Raw genomic sequence first — 13,319 nt, forward strand, 5'->3', positions numbered from 1 at the left:
AACCAAGACTGCAGTGTTTGTCCTCATGACACATCACAGGAAGCACCCTCATGGCTAACTGTCAGAAACCATGAAATCAGACCGAGACAGAAGTACAGTTGAATCAAACTTGTTTAATAAGAAAAGTAAATAAAACAAACGTAGTCAAAACATAGCCAAAGTTCGGTAACCGGAACGGATAGTCAGTCAAGCCAGAAATCAAATTGGAAAAATTCTGTGAGCCGCAATGATCTTATGCCTTGCTTGTGCTACCTCCAGCTGCATGCACTAATCACGCTTCATATAACGTGCATAGGATAAATTTACAAGTTATGCGCTGCGCTTAGGTGACCCCAAAAACAAAATTAATAATAACCAACTCTGTGCTTACTAGTGCGATAATATTAAATACAAATAATATGAATGTTGAATAAATAAACAAGGTGTGAAAAAACAAGTGCTTGTTACACCATAAATTAGTGCTTAATAGTGCTTGTTACACCATACATAGTGTCTTAATCAAAATAAAAAGTGCTTAGTGCTCAATATAAAGTATCTTGCTTGTTTAAATGAAAAAAATAATAAATAATAAATAATGAAAAAAAGTTCTCATTGGCACTCTAAATAGTGCGTGCAAATAATGTCCAGCAGTGATAATAAAACAATGCGTGCAGGTGGTATTCAGCTGTGACAACAATCCAACATCATGCCGAAGATATCCTGAGTGCTGCAAAACATGCTCCGGTGGTCCTTCATGACCCCCTTAAGCTAATGTGCTCACCTCAGAGCGTGTGACTCAGCTTCTACCCTGAGTCCAAATACGCTTTGGAGCCACCCCTGGGCTCAGTCTCAGTGTCTGCTGCACTCCTCCAGCTGGAAACAATGTGGCTCCATACATATAAATGAAAAGGAAACTATATAGTGTAATATAGTCAAAATACTTTTATTAAAAGAAAACGCTCCCCACACCGGGGTACTCACATGGCACTGGTGCGTCAGTGTACCATACTATAACGGCTTTCTATGCAAAATCACTGGATGGATATCCCCCTGATGATGACACGTGATCCCTGTGTCGAAGACGCATAGGGGAGGGGCCAGGACGGAGAGACTGACACGGACTTTACACCAGCGCTGTCCCAGCACAGCATACCGCACCAAACATCCAGTGATTTTGCATAGAAAGCCGTTATCGTATGGTGCACTGACGCACCAGTGCCATGTGAGTACCCCGGTGTGGGGAGCGTTTTCTTTTAATAAAAGTATTTTGACTATATTACACTATATAGTTTCCTTTTCATTTATATGTATGGAGCCACATTGTTTCCAGCTGGAGGAGTGCAGCAGACACTGAGACTGAGCCCAGGGGTGGCTCTAAAGCGTATTTGGACTCAGGGTAGAAGCTGAGTCACACGCTCTGAGGTGAACACATTAGCTTAAGGGGGTCACGAAGGAGCACCGGAGCATGTTTTGCAGCACTCAGGATATCTTCGGCATGATGTTGGATTGTTGTCACAGCTGAACACCACCTGCACGCATTGTTTTATTATCACTGCTGGACATTATTTGCACGCACTATTTAGAGTGCCAAAGAGAACTTTTTTTCATTATTTATTAATTTTTTCATTTAAACAAGCAGGATACTTTATATTGAGCACTAAGCACTTTTTATGTTGATTAAGACACTATGTATGGTGTAACAAGCACTATTAAGCACTAATTTATGGTGTAACAAGCACTTGTTTTTTCACACCTTGTTTATTTATTCAACATTCATATTATTTGTATTTAATATTATCGCACTAGTAAGCACAGAGTTGGTTATTATTAATTTTGTTTTTGGGGTCACCCAAGCGCAGCGCATAACTTATAAATTTAGCCAAGCCAGAAAGTCAGGTGTCAATGTAGTGGAACAGCAAGCAGGATCTGAAGCCGGAAGGGATGTTAGCCAAGCAAGTCTTTAAACAGGAACGCAGGATAGTTTCTGTGATGTTGACTAAGGCTCAATGGGGAAATAAGTACAGCGCTACGCCAAGAAGTACTACAAAATTGTTGTTATACAGTTAGCAGTTAACACACCTCTAGACACAGGTTGGAATAAAGAATAATATATAATAGTGTAGCGCTATGTGTATATAAAAATGATAAATCTTAATAATTGGACAGTGAGAAAAATCAAACCAACCTTTACAGGGCAAAATAATATAAAGACAACTCTGAGTGATTCACAACAACTCTTGAGATACAGTGAATGTAATAAATCTATAATACAGAAATAATCATACATGTGTAATAAATCAACTAATATAGTCCATAAAATAAATTAAATAAATTAATAGTGACTAGTAAAAATAGAAGACCACCACCAAAAGTCTATGGGGGTTAGATGTTGGAAAAATAAAGGAAATGGACTCCCAAACTTCCTCGTAAACAAAGTTGGTCACTTCTGGCAGATGAATAAATAGGTGAGAAACCACGGATGGATGGAGGGTCTAAATAAGTGGCGGGGCCATCACCGGAGCATCAGAAGAGGCTTACCAGAATCAGGTGACTTGAAAAGACCTACGTCTTACAAGTCTAAGAAAGCTTATTGACCACCAGGTCTGGCAGGATGAATCGTCAGAAATCCACCGCTTCCAATGGGAGGAGGGGTCTCACCACAACTTCAAACGTCCCCGAAACGGTCCAACAGGCCAAACGGATGTATCAAATACCATGCGAGAAATAAAACTCACATGGCATGATAACGTTTAAAAACATCAATTTTATTAAAATAATAAAAGAAAAACACTCACATGGTAGGAGATCACAAATAGCTCAAAAAAGATCAATCGCGGTAATCATGAGGAGTCCACCCGACATGTTTCGGCTACAAAGCCATCATCTGGGGTGTGGAACCCCCCCACCTTACCGCTATTTAAACAAGAAATGACCCCCACTGGGAGTGTCACTAAACCGGAAGTAGCACAGCTGATGTCACTTCCGGTTATTGAAAATGTTAATGTTTGCTATTAAACAACCATATAAATGTGTGTGATTTAAAGAGAGCAATGGGCGGTATGATACCGCCAACATTAGAGTTTAAAATCTAAATCATATAGCAAATAATACAATAACAACTCGGCCGGCTAATCCGGAAATGATCCGGGCGCGCACCAAGCCTCTCTTTCAGGGAAGCCAGATCCCATAGGCCGAAGTGCCCTCACACTCCTCCCACCGGAACCGGCCCCCATAGTACGAGTGTATGTGTTGACCACATCCTCCAGAAATGATCTGGACCCGCACCAAGCCTCACTCTCAGTGCATCCAGATCACATAGGTTGGAGCGCCGTCACGCTCCGCCCACCGGACATGGCCTTGTACGAGTGTGCGTGCTAATAACATCCTCTGCTTAGCAAGCGCGGCGCGCGTGCGCACCACACCAAGAACCAAGCCTCTCCTTCATATCGCCAGCCCCATCCAATCGTATAGGGATCGAGGCGCCGATAGGTTAGAGAGGACCGGAAACGGTCCTGGGTGATCTGACAAAAGAATGTGAAGTGTCAGCAGAGGTAAACCTAAAGCCAAAACTGTGTTTAAATGTGTCATGATGTCGAAGCACCATGAAACATATAACAAATCTAATTGGGACAATGGAAGGGCATCAGCCGTGATCATATATTGATAAGGAATAATAGATAAAAGTAAAATGACACTGCCAATGAGGGGCATCTCATAAAACTTATACAGTAAACAAAAACAAGAAAAAATGGAAAAATAGCAACCATCAAGATTACACAAATTGTATGGTATATCAATATATTTTAAAATAAATTACTGATAAATGCGTCCAAAAAACACATTGACACCAATGACAATATCAGAATAAATTGGACACTAAAAAATTGGATATATAAAAAAATTAATAAAAGAATTTAAAAAGGAGACCATAAATCTAAATAAAATAGGACATGGAGAGGAGACCATAAATAGTTACGCCTGATTAATAAAAGAATTGATGTCCCACTCAACGTTGATACCTTGCGGAAAGTGGGACCCCAATTCGTAAATCCAATAAGTCTCCAAACGGGAGACACCCCTAAGGGTCAAACCACCCCGCCAGGGAGCAACGTATTTATCAATGATGAAGAACTGTGTGCCTTCAGGGTTTCGATCGTGGAATTCCCTGTAGTGACGAGGCACGGTATGTTTAGTACTACCTGCTTTAATAAGGTTAATGTGTTCAGAAACACGTGTTGTAAATGATCTAATAGTCCGCCCTACATACTGCTTACCGCATGGGCAAGTCAGGAGGTAGACCACCCCTGTAGTGGCACAAGTACAAAATTGTTTAATCTTATAAGAACGACCAGTCACAGTAGAAGAGAAGCTGTGGCTAGCCCTCCTGCCGCTGATGTTAAACTGGCAAACTAGGCATTTTTTACAGGGGTAGAAACCAATCCAATCGTGGAAAAAGGAAGGTTTATTCGGGGGGTTGATAACATTGGGTGCCAACTTGTTTCGAAGGGATGGAACCCCTCTGAAAACCACCTTAGAGGTTCCGGGCAGCATAGGTCCCAAAACCCTGTCCGTTTTGAGGACATCCCAATGGTGTTCAAAAATTCTTTTGACATGCTTATGTTGGGTGGAGAAGGACGTCATAAAGGACCATTTAAAGTCCTCGTTTACTTGTCTAGGTTTATCCTCTAGTAATACTTGACGATCAATAGAGCAGGCATTATCGATCTCCTTGTCCAAATCAGAGGAGTTATAACCCTTCTCCAAAAACTTGTCTTTGAGAGACGCTGCTTGGATCTTAAAGGTATTAAGGTCAGTGCAGTTCCTCCGTAATCGCAGGAACTGGCTTTTTGGAACTGACCTGATCCAAGGTGCTTGATGGCAACTATCGGTGGGTATGTACCCGTTCCGATCGGTAGATTTAAAATATGTACTGAATACAAATTGGCTTTCCTTTCTTTCAATAACCAAGTCCAAAAAATGGACTGAGGTTGCACTTGCTTCAAAAGACAAAACAATATTCCTATTGCTATTGTTAAGGGTTGCGATAAACTCGATTAAACCATCTGAACTGCCAGTCCATAGGAGGAGGATGTCGTCTATGTACCCAGCCCACAACAAGAGATGTGGGTTATTCATGGCATAGACGACATCCTCCTCCCACTTAGCCATAAATAAATTGGCCAGACTGGGAACAAACTTTGCTCCCATTGCAACCCCCTTATGTTGACGATAGAATCTGCCATCGAACCAGAAGTAATTGTGCTGCGTTGCAAACTCAACTAATTCGATAATATAGTCTATCTGGGGTGAAGCAAGGGAGGCATCCCTGTTCAAAAAACACTTAACTGCATCTATCCCTCACAATGTGGGATGCAGGTGTAGAGGGATGCAACATCCGCAGTTGCCATAATGAGATCACCTGGGTGGCTTCCCTGAAAGAGAGGCTTGGTGCGCGCCCGGGTCATTTCCAGATTAGCCGGCCGAGTTGTTATTGTATTATTTGCTATATGATTTAGATTTTAAACTCTAATGTTGGCGGTATCATACCGCCCATTGCTCTCTTTAAATCACACACATTTATATGGTTGTTTAATAGCAAACATTAACATTTTCAATAACCAGAAGTGACATCAGTTGTGCTACTTCCGGTTTAGTGACACTCCCAGTGGGGGTCATTTCTTGTTTAAATAGCTGTAAGGTGGGGGGGTTCCACACCCCAGATGATGGCTTTGTAGCCGAAACATGTCGGGTGGACTCCTCATGATTACCGTGATTGATCTTTTTTCAGCTATTTGTGATCTCCTACCATGTGAGTGTTTTTCTTTTATTATTTTAATAAAATTGATGTTTTTAAACGTTATCATGCCGTGTGAGTTTTATTTCTCGCATGGTATTTGATACATCCGTTTGGCTTGTTGGACCGTTTCGGGGACGTTTGAAGTTGTGGTGAGACCCCTCCTCCCATTGGAAGCGGTGGATTTCTGACGATTCATCCTGCCAGACCTGGTGGTCAATAAGCTTTCTTAGACTTGTAAGACGTAGGTCTTTTCAAGTCACCTGATTCTGGTAAGCCTCTTCTGATGCTCCGGTGATGGCCCCGCCACTTATTTAGACCCTCCATCCATCCGTGGTTTCTCACCTATTTATTCATCTGCCAGAAGTGACCAACTTTGTTTACGAGGAAGTTTGGGAGTCCATTTCCTTTATTTTTCCAACATCTAACCCCCATAGACTTTTGGTGGTGGTCTTCTATTTTTACTAGTCACTATAAATTTATTTAATTTATTTTATTGACTATATTAGTTGATTTATTACAAATGTATGATTATTTCTGTATTATAGATTTATTACAATCACTTATCTAAAGGGTTATAACATTCACTGTATCTCAAGAGCTGTTGTGAATCACTCAGAGTTGTCTTTATATTATTTTGCCCTGTAAAGGTTGGTTTGATTTTTCTCACTGTCCAATTATTAAGATTTATCATTTTTATATACACATAGCGCTACACTATTATATATGATGTTGACTAAGGTGAAGGCAGAGATCTTCTGGGCTGGACCAGCAGCATATCATTACCTGCTGAGTAACTGTGGAGAGATAGGAGCTGGCAATTAGCCGACAGCTAAGCTGCCAGCTCTGAGGAGGAAGGGCTGAGCCCAGCCCTGACAGTACCCCCTCCTCAACGACCCCTCCCCCTCGAAGGACCACCAGGCTTGCGGGGAAAACGTCTATGGAAATCACGGAGGAGGACAGGGGCATGTACGTCCGAGGATGAGACCCAAGAGTGTTCCTCCGGACCGTGCCCCTTCCAATGCACCAGGTACACCACGGAACCTACGGGAGTCAACAATGGACTGTACTTCATACTCCTCATGGTTCTCAACCTGTACAGGGTGAGAACGTGGCACTGAGGTGGTAAAGCAGTTGCAGACCAAAGGTTTTAATAAGGAGACATAAAATACATTTGAATTATGCATAGTAGAAGGAAGATCTAATGCGTAAGCCACTGGGTTAATCCTGCGAACAATACAGAAAAAAGGCCCAATAAACCGAGGTGCGAACTTCAGTGAGGGAACACAAAGTCGGAGGTTGCGAGATGACAGCCAGACCCTGTCCGCAACCTAGTAGGAAGGCGCAGGCAGGCGTCTGCGGTCAGCATGGAGTCTGTACCTATCATTAGGATGTCGCAAAGCCTCCTGGACTTGTGCCCAGGTGGAAAACGAAGACCACGGAGATGCTCCTCTAACGCAGGAATACTCTGCGTAACAAATGAGTCAGGCAACATGGAAGGTTGGAAACCATACTTTGCAATAAACGGGCACAATTGGGAAGCAGAATTCAAGGCACTATTGTGAGCAAACTCTGCCCACATTAATAGGTCTGACCAGTTGTTATGATGGTCAGAAATAAAGCAACGTAGGAATTGCTCCAAGGACTGATTGGCTCGTTCTGCAGCCCCATTAGACTGCTGGTGATACGCAGAGGAAAAAGCAAGCTGAATTCTCAACTGTGCACAAAAGGTTTGCCAGAACCGGGACACAAACTGACTAGCCCTGTCCGAGACAATCACTTTGGGTAGCCAATGTAAGCAAAAGATTTCCCGAACAAAAATGGAAGCCAGTTCCTTAGAAGTGGACAACTTCTTAAGTGGAATACAATGAGACATTTTTCAGAACCGGTCAACCACCATAAGGATAGCTGTGTTGCCCTGGGAGTTGGGTAACTCCACAATGAAATGCATAGACAGGTGGGTCCAGGGCCTCTCTCCATTGGGTATGGGTTGTAGGAGGCCCACTGGAAGATGTCGTGGAGTCTTACTCTGAGCACACACGGAACAGGCAGCTACGAAGGCGGTTACATCAGCACGTAGACTAGGCCTCCAGAATTGTTGGGAAATAGCCCAAAAGAGTTGATTCTTCCCAGGGTGGCCAGCAGCCTTGGGAGAATGGTAAGTCTGGAGCACGGCAGTACGGAGACGCTCTGGGACAAAGCAGCGGTCACAAGGTTTCTCAGGAGGGGCATGGACCTGAGCAGCAAGAATTTTGTCATCCAAAGGAGAAGTGAGACTGGTGCGGACCATAGCCAGAATACGATCAGGAGGAATCACAGGAACCAGAACTGACTCTATCTTGGAAGTGGAGGAAAATTGTCGTGACAAAGCGTCAGGCCTTACATTCTTAGTACTGGGTAAGAATGAGACAATGTAATTGAAACTTGACAAGAAAAGAGCCCATCACGCCCTTCTGGGAGAGAGACATTTAGCCTCAGACAAGAATGTGAGATTCTTATGGTTGGTAAGAATGAGAACCGACATAGTGGTACCTTCGAAGAGATGTCTCCATTCTTTCAGGGCTAAAATGATCGCCAACAGCTCTCTGTCACCAATTTCGTAATTGCACTCCACAGGTGACAATTTCTTGGTAAAGTAGCCACAAGGATGCATAGAGCTCTCAGAGGTACGACGTGGAGACAGAAGGGAGCCAACACCAGTCTCAGAAGCATCAACCTCAAGGATAAAAGGGAACGTAGGATCAGGATGTGCCAACCCAGGAGCAGAAACAAAGGCAGCCTTGAGACTTACAAAGGCCTTAACGGACTCTGGAGACCAATTCTGTGGGTTACTATCCTTTCTGGTCATATCAGTCAGGGGCTTGACCAGAGACGAGAAGTTACGAATCAAAATAGTTGGCAAGCCCAGGAAAGGCTGCAGTGGACGTAAATCCATGGCAGTTTCTCTGGGTCCATCAAATAACCAGCAGTGGAAATGACATAACCCAGGAATTTAACCTGTTCACGATGGAACTCGCAATTCTCCAGTTTACAATAGAGATTGTTCTCTCTTAGTTTCTGAAGCAGAAATGGAGGTGAAGGAAACACTGCGCTAACTAAGATTGAAAAATATTGTGGGGAGCAGCTACATAAAGTACGACAAGTACATAAAACAAAAATGGTGACAGAAATGTAGCGCGTGATGAAATCGTGATAATAATAAGGAACACAAATGAATAAATAAGTGAAAAACAATGCACCAGATGAACATGAACCAATCAAAGTGTCCGTATCTGAACGTGGACAGTTGAAAGTCACACTGTGTCTAAGCAAACTACACAACAACTAAATGATGTAAATCTTGAAATGGTGGGAATGGATATGCTGATCCGTCCATAACGAAAAACGTAAAAAGTCAATAAACATCAACAGCTGGGTGTTAGGTGTGTACTCTCACCAGATCGGGTGGACTCTAGTGTCAGAAACATAGAGTCGTTAAGGCAGTGTGCCACATATGGCAAGTGTATAGATGTCCAAGTGGATGGAACCTCCAGGCGAAATCCAGGGACACTCCTCAGGGCTTTCAGATCCAACACAGCTGCAGGAACCTCAGAATGGAATCTGGGAAGGTGGATGAAGCCATCTGGCTTCAAATAACTCCGTAATCAAGGGAATTGAATAGGCATTCTTTATCGTGAAACAATTGAGACCCCTATAATCAATACAAGGTCTCAGTTCACCACTCTTCTTCTTCACAAAGAAGAAACCAGCGCCAGCAGGAGACGAGGATTTGCGGATAAAACCTCGAGAAAGTGCGTCCGCAACATACTCCACAATAGGCTGGCTCTCGGGAGGAGTTATAGAAATATTAAAATTACTTAATGGGCTGGTGTCAGTCCAGAGGCGTGCCTATTCCTTGACAGGCATTTGCATTCCGCCTGCTATAGGTAATGCCCAAATGAGATTCTGAATGCTCAATCATTGCAGAACTAAAATCCAATGAATGAAATGGTGAGCTAGCAACAATAAAGTTGTGAGGAATGGACTTGATGATGCTGAATGTTCTCCAGAAAAGAAACAAGGTGTGTGCTATCTGATGTGCTGCAGCTTCTAATGCACACTGTAAAAAAAGCCCACAGGTGTTGAAATCAGAGGGGGTTATTTACTAAGGCCTGGTTCACACCTATGCAGGTTGTAGTTTGCATATTTCAGGTGCATTTTGCGTTTTTCAATACACGTTTTTGATCCATTGAAGTCTATGAAACCAAAAACCATAAAACAGTCCCAGGCTCTTTCCATAAAATGCACAGATGTGAATGTGACCCATAGGAAACCATGTTATATTTACTGTAGTGTGTTTCTGCAAAACTGAAAACGCACTAAAAAATGCATAAGCATGAACCAGGCCTATAACTGGAGCGTGCAAAATCTGTTGCATCTCTGCATAGAAACTAATCAGCTTCCAGATTTTTTGTCACAGCTTAATTGAACAAGATGAAATTATAAGCTGATGGGCTACCATGCACAGCTGCATCAGATTCTGAGTGCTCCAGTTTTAGTAAATCAACCCCACAGTGAGCAATTTTCGTACAAGAGAGGAGCCTGTACAAATGCACAAGACTAAAGGTAGAGCTGGGTTTCAGTTTTAATGACTTCAGTGCTCCTTCCTATTTTATTGAAATGGTTACATTTTTCAGACCTCTGAAGGTGCGGGCTTAGTAGAAATGAGTGTGGATTTACCTAAATATGCGTGGAGCTGTTGGGATTGGACAAAAGTTCCAAACAAAGATATTAAGCTATTGGGGGAGAGAGAGGGTGTATGTATTAGAGTAAAATTGTAAATATAAGTCGTTCATCAGTATAAAAGACCTGAACGAAGTTTCTTATTTTCACAGAGCTTAAAGAATCAGGATAAAGGTAAGACATTTCCTATTCTATTGTGTTTTTACATTTTTTGGATAGTTGGAATTATAAGTATAAATAGGTGTATTGTTCAGCTTCAAGGCTTTGGCATAAAAACCTGCTAACTACAAAAAGCATTCACACAATTCAAGCCTACCTGACGGTGGCCATCAATTACTTGTTTTTGTCTTTTTTGATCAGCCAGAAAGCCTATTTGAAAAAAGATGAATGGATTCTTTCATCCACACACGTGCAGTGCATAAAATAAAATCTATGCTGAGATATTGCATTCTGACAGTGGGAATCCGCCACTGTCAGACATGCATGGATCAATGGCTGCAGCCAATTGACTGCAGCTGCTGATCAAGAAAAGCTTTCCAACATTCCTGTTCGACAGAAGTTCGCTCGACAGAAGTCAATTCTAACTATCAACTTCTTCTGAACAGGGACGGCCATGCATGGATAGAAATTCAACCGATCTCTGCTGAACTTGTTGAATTTCGATCCATCTATGACCAGCTTTGTACCTGGATGACCAAACTGCATATTATTAAATAATGTTATTATAATGAACTGACATAAACAATACCAAATCTGCTCTCTCCATGAGACTATAAATATTAATGAAGAGCAATGCTCTGTATACTAGTCTATGATTGTTTATTGTCTTAATAAACACATTCCAAACTCAGGCCAGTTATAATGATGCAAAGAGGTGGGCTTTTATTAATATGTAGCAGGTTTTTTTATTGGCTATTTAGATGAATGTAGCCATATACAACATATTTCCTTGTATCTAAATGTGGCCAAAATTACCCAAACTCTTATTCAATTAAGCAATCCTCTATTTGGCTGAACTTTGGGTACTGCCACTTGGAGAGTGCTAGGAATTGCTGGGTCAAAATACATATTAAATAATATTATTTCACCATTGGCCCAACATGTGCAGCCTGCAAGACTCAGCAGCAGGTGAGCTTAGGGTGAACATCAATCCTTCCCAGGGGCCAGGGATTCCCTGATTGGCACCTGACCTAATTAGTAGTATGACCAGCATCTGAATCTAATTACTGGACATGAGGTGGGGAATCCCCAGCCCTTGGAGAAATGAAACCCAGCTCCTCCTCTGTCTTGCAGGCTTCACACTTTGGGCCACAGCAAACTAATAGTTGTTGTACAAGTTCTCCCCTGGGACAATGATCAAGTGATCCAGGGGTCATGCCTTGATCCATGGTACTAGCACTGCCCTTATCCTTGTCTAAAAACTGTTACCTGATTCCTCTAGAGGGGGGTATACAGTACAGAGATCTGCATCTACATGTAAGTAATATGGGGTCGCTGTGCTGCAATGGCCCTATAACTTATGGGGTCATGTATGACCAATTCCTTTAACCTGGCATTACATGAACTCTGTACACCTGCCTACATATTCATCTACAAACTGTTCCAGTGCAGAATACTGACCCCATATAACTTTGAGGATGTACAGGATACAGGAGTATCAGCTGAGCATCAATATCCACTGGGGATTCCATGCCCAGCATGCTACCCAAATCAGACACTTGATTGTTGTCTAGTCAGTGTGTTGGAGGGAGGGAGTTTGCTGTGGAATGAACAGTGACAATGCATATTTTTAGCACTGATCATTGTATTAGTGTCACTGGTTCCCAAAAAGTGTCAAAAGTGTCAGTTAGTGTCCAAATGTCTCCTGCAATATCCCCAGTCCCACTATAAGTCGCTGATCTCCGCCATTAGTAGTAAAAAAATAAATACATAAATGAATACAAATTCCAGTATATATCCCATAGTTTGTAGATGTTATAACTTTTGCGCAAACCAATCAATATACGCTTAATGAGATTTTTTTTTTTTACCAAAAACATTTGGCAGAATACATATTGGCCAAAATCAAGAAATTCTAATTTTTTACTTTTTTTATTGGATATGTTTTATAGCAGAAAGTAAAAAATATTGTAATTTTTTTTCAAAATTGTCCATCTTTTTTTTTGTTTATGGCGCAAAAAATAAAAAATGCAGTGGTGATCAAATACCAGAAAGCTGTATTTGTGGGAAAAATGGCCAAAATTTTGTTTGGGTACAGCGTCGCATGACCACGCAATTGTCAGTTAAAGTAACACAGTGCTGTATTGCAAAAAAAAATGCCTGGTAATGAAGGGGGGGGGGGTTATATCTTCAGGAGGTCAAGTGGCTAAAGGGGCCTGCCTGCACCTACAGCTGAGCATGGATAGTAAACAGGCATTGCACTACAACTGTAATAGTGGGGTGTCATCTACAACTGCAAAGTGAACAGGCAAAGGGCACATGATCTACATGTGCCCTTTGCCTGTTCACTTTGTACACACCTTAATTAAATCCACTCCATTGTGTTGACAGAATACTTCTGATACATTGTAGGAGTCAGCGTAAGGTAGTACTTTACTTATCTACATAAACAATCCACAGATTTCTTCACTAAATAATAGGTTACATGATTTTAGGTTTTAAATGAAGCTGTCTGCATTACTATACAGCGTAGAGCAGAAGGGCAACTATGTGCAAAAAAATATTTGCCAAAGAATGAGCAATTAAAAAAAAAAATCTATGCTGTAGTTGTAATACGTTTAGCTTAGAAAGTTGTAATACATTCAGCTTAGATATTTAGCTTCAG

The 13,319-nt window shown here is 41.8% G+C and overlaps 1 protein-coding gene across 4 annotated transcripts in view; it reads left to right on the forward strand.

Annotated features, from left to right (window-relative positions):
* PALM2AKAP2 (PALM2 and AKAP2 fusion) overlaps positions 1–13,319 on the forward strand; it is a 511,246-nt gene that overhangs the window by 180,985 nt on the left and 316,942 nt on the right. For all 4 annotated transcript variants that reach the window (XM_073591310.1, XM_073591304.1, XM_073591317.1 and 1 more), the window contains exon 5: positions 10,648–10,669. In XM_073591310.1, coding sequence (XP_073447411.1) covers positions 10,648–10,669 — 22 coding nt within the window. The remainder of the gene's footprint in view (positions 1–10,647; positions 10,670–13,319) is intronic.

This window comes from Aquarana catesbeiana, linkage group LG01 (assembly GCF_042186555.1).
Source record: "Aquarana catesbeiana isolate 2022-GZ linkage group LG01, ASM4218655v1, whole genome shotgun sequence".
Classification (NCBI taxonomy): Eukaryota; Metazoa; Chordata; class Amphibia; order Anura; family Ranidae; genus Aquarana; species Aquarana catesbeiana.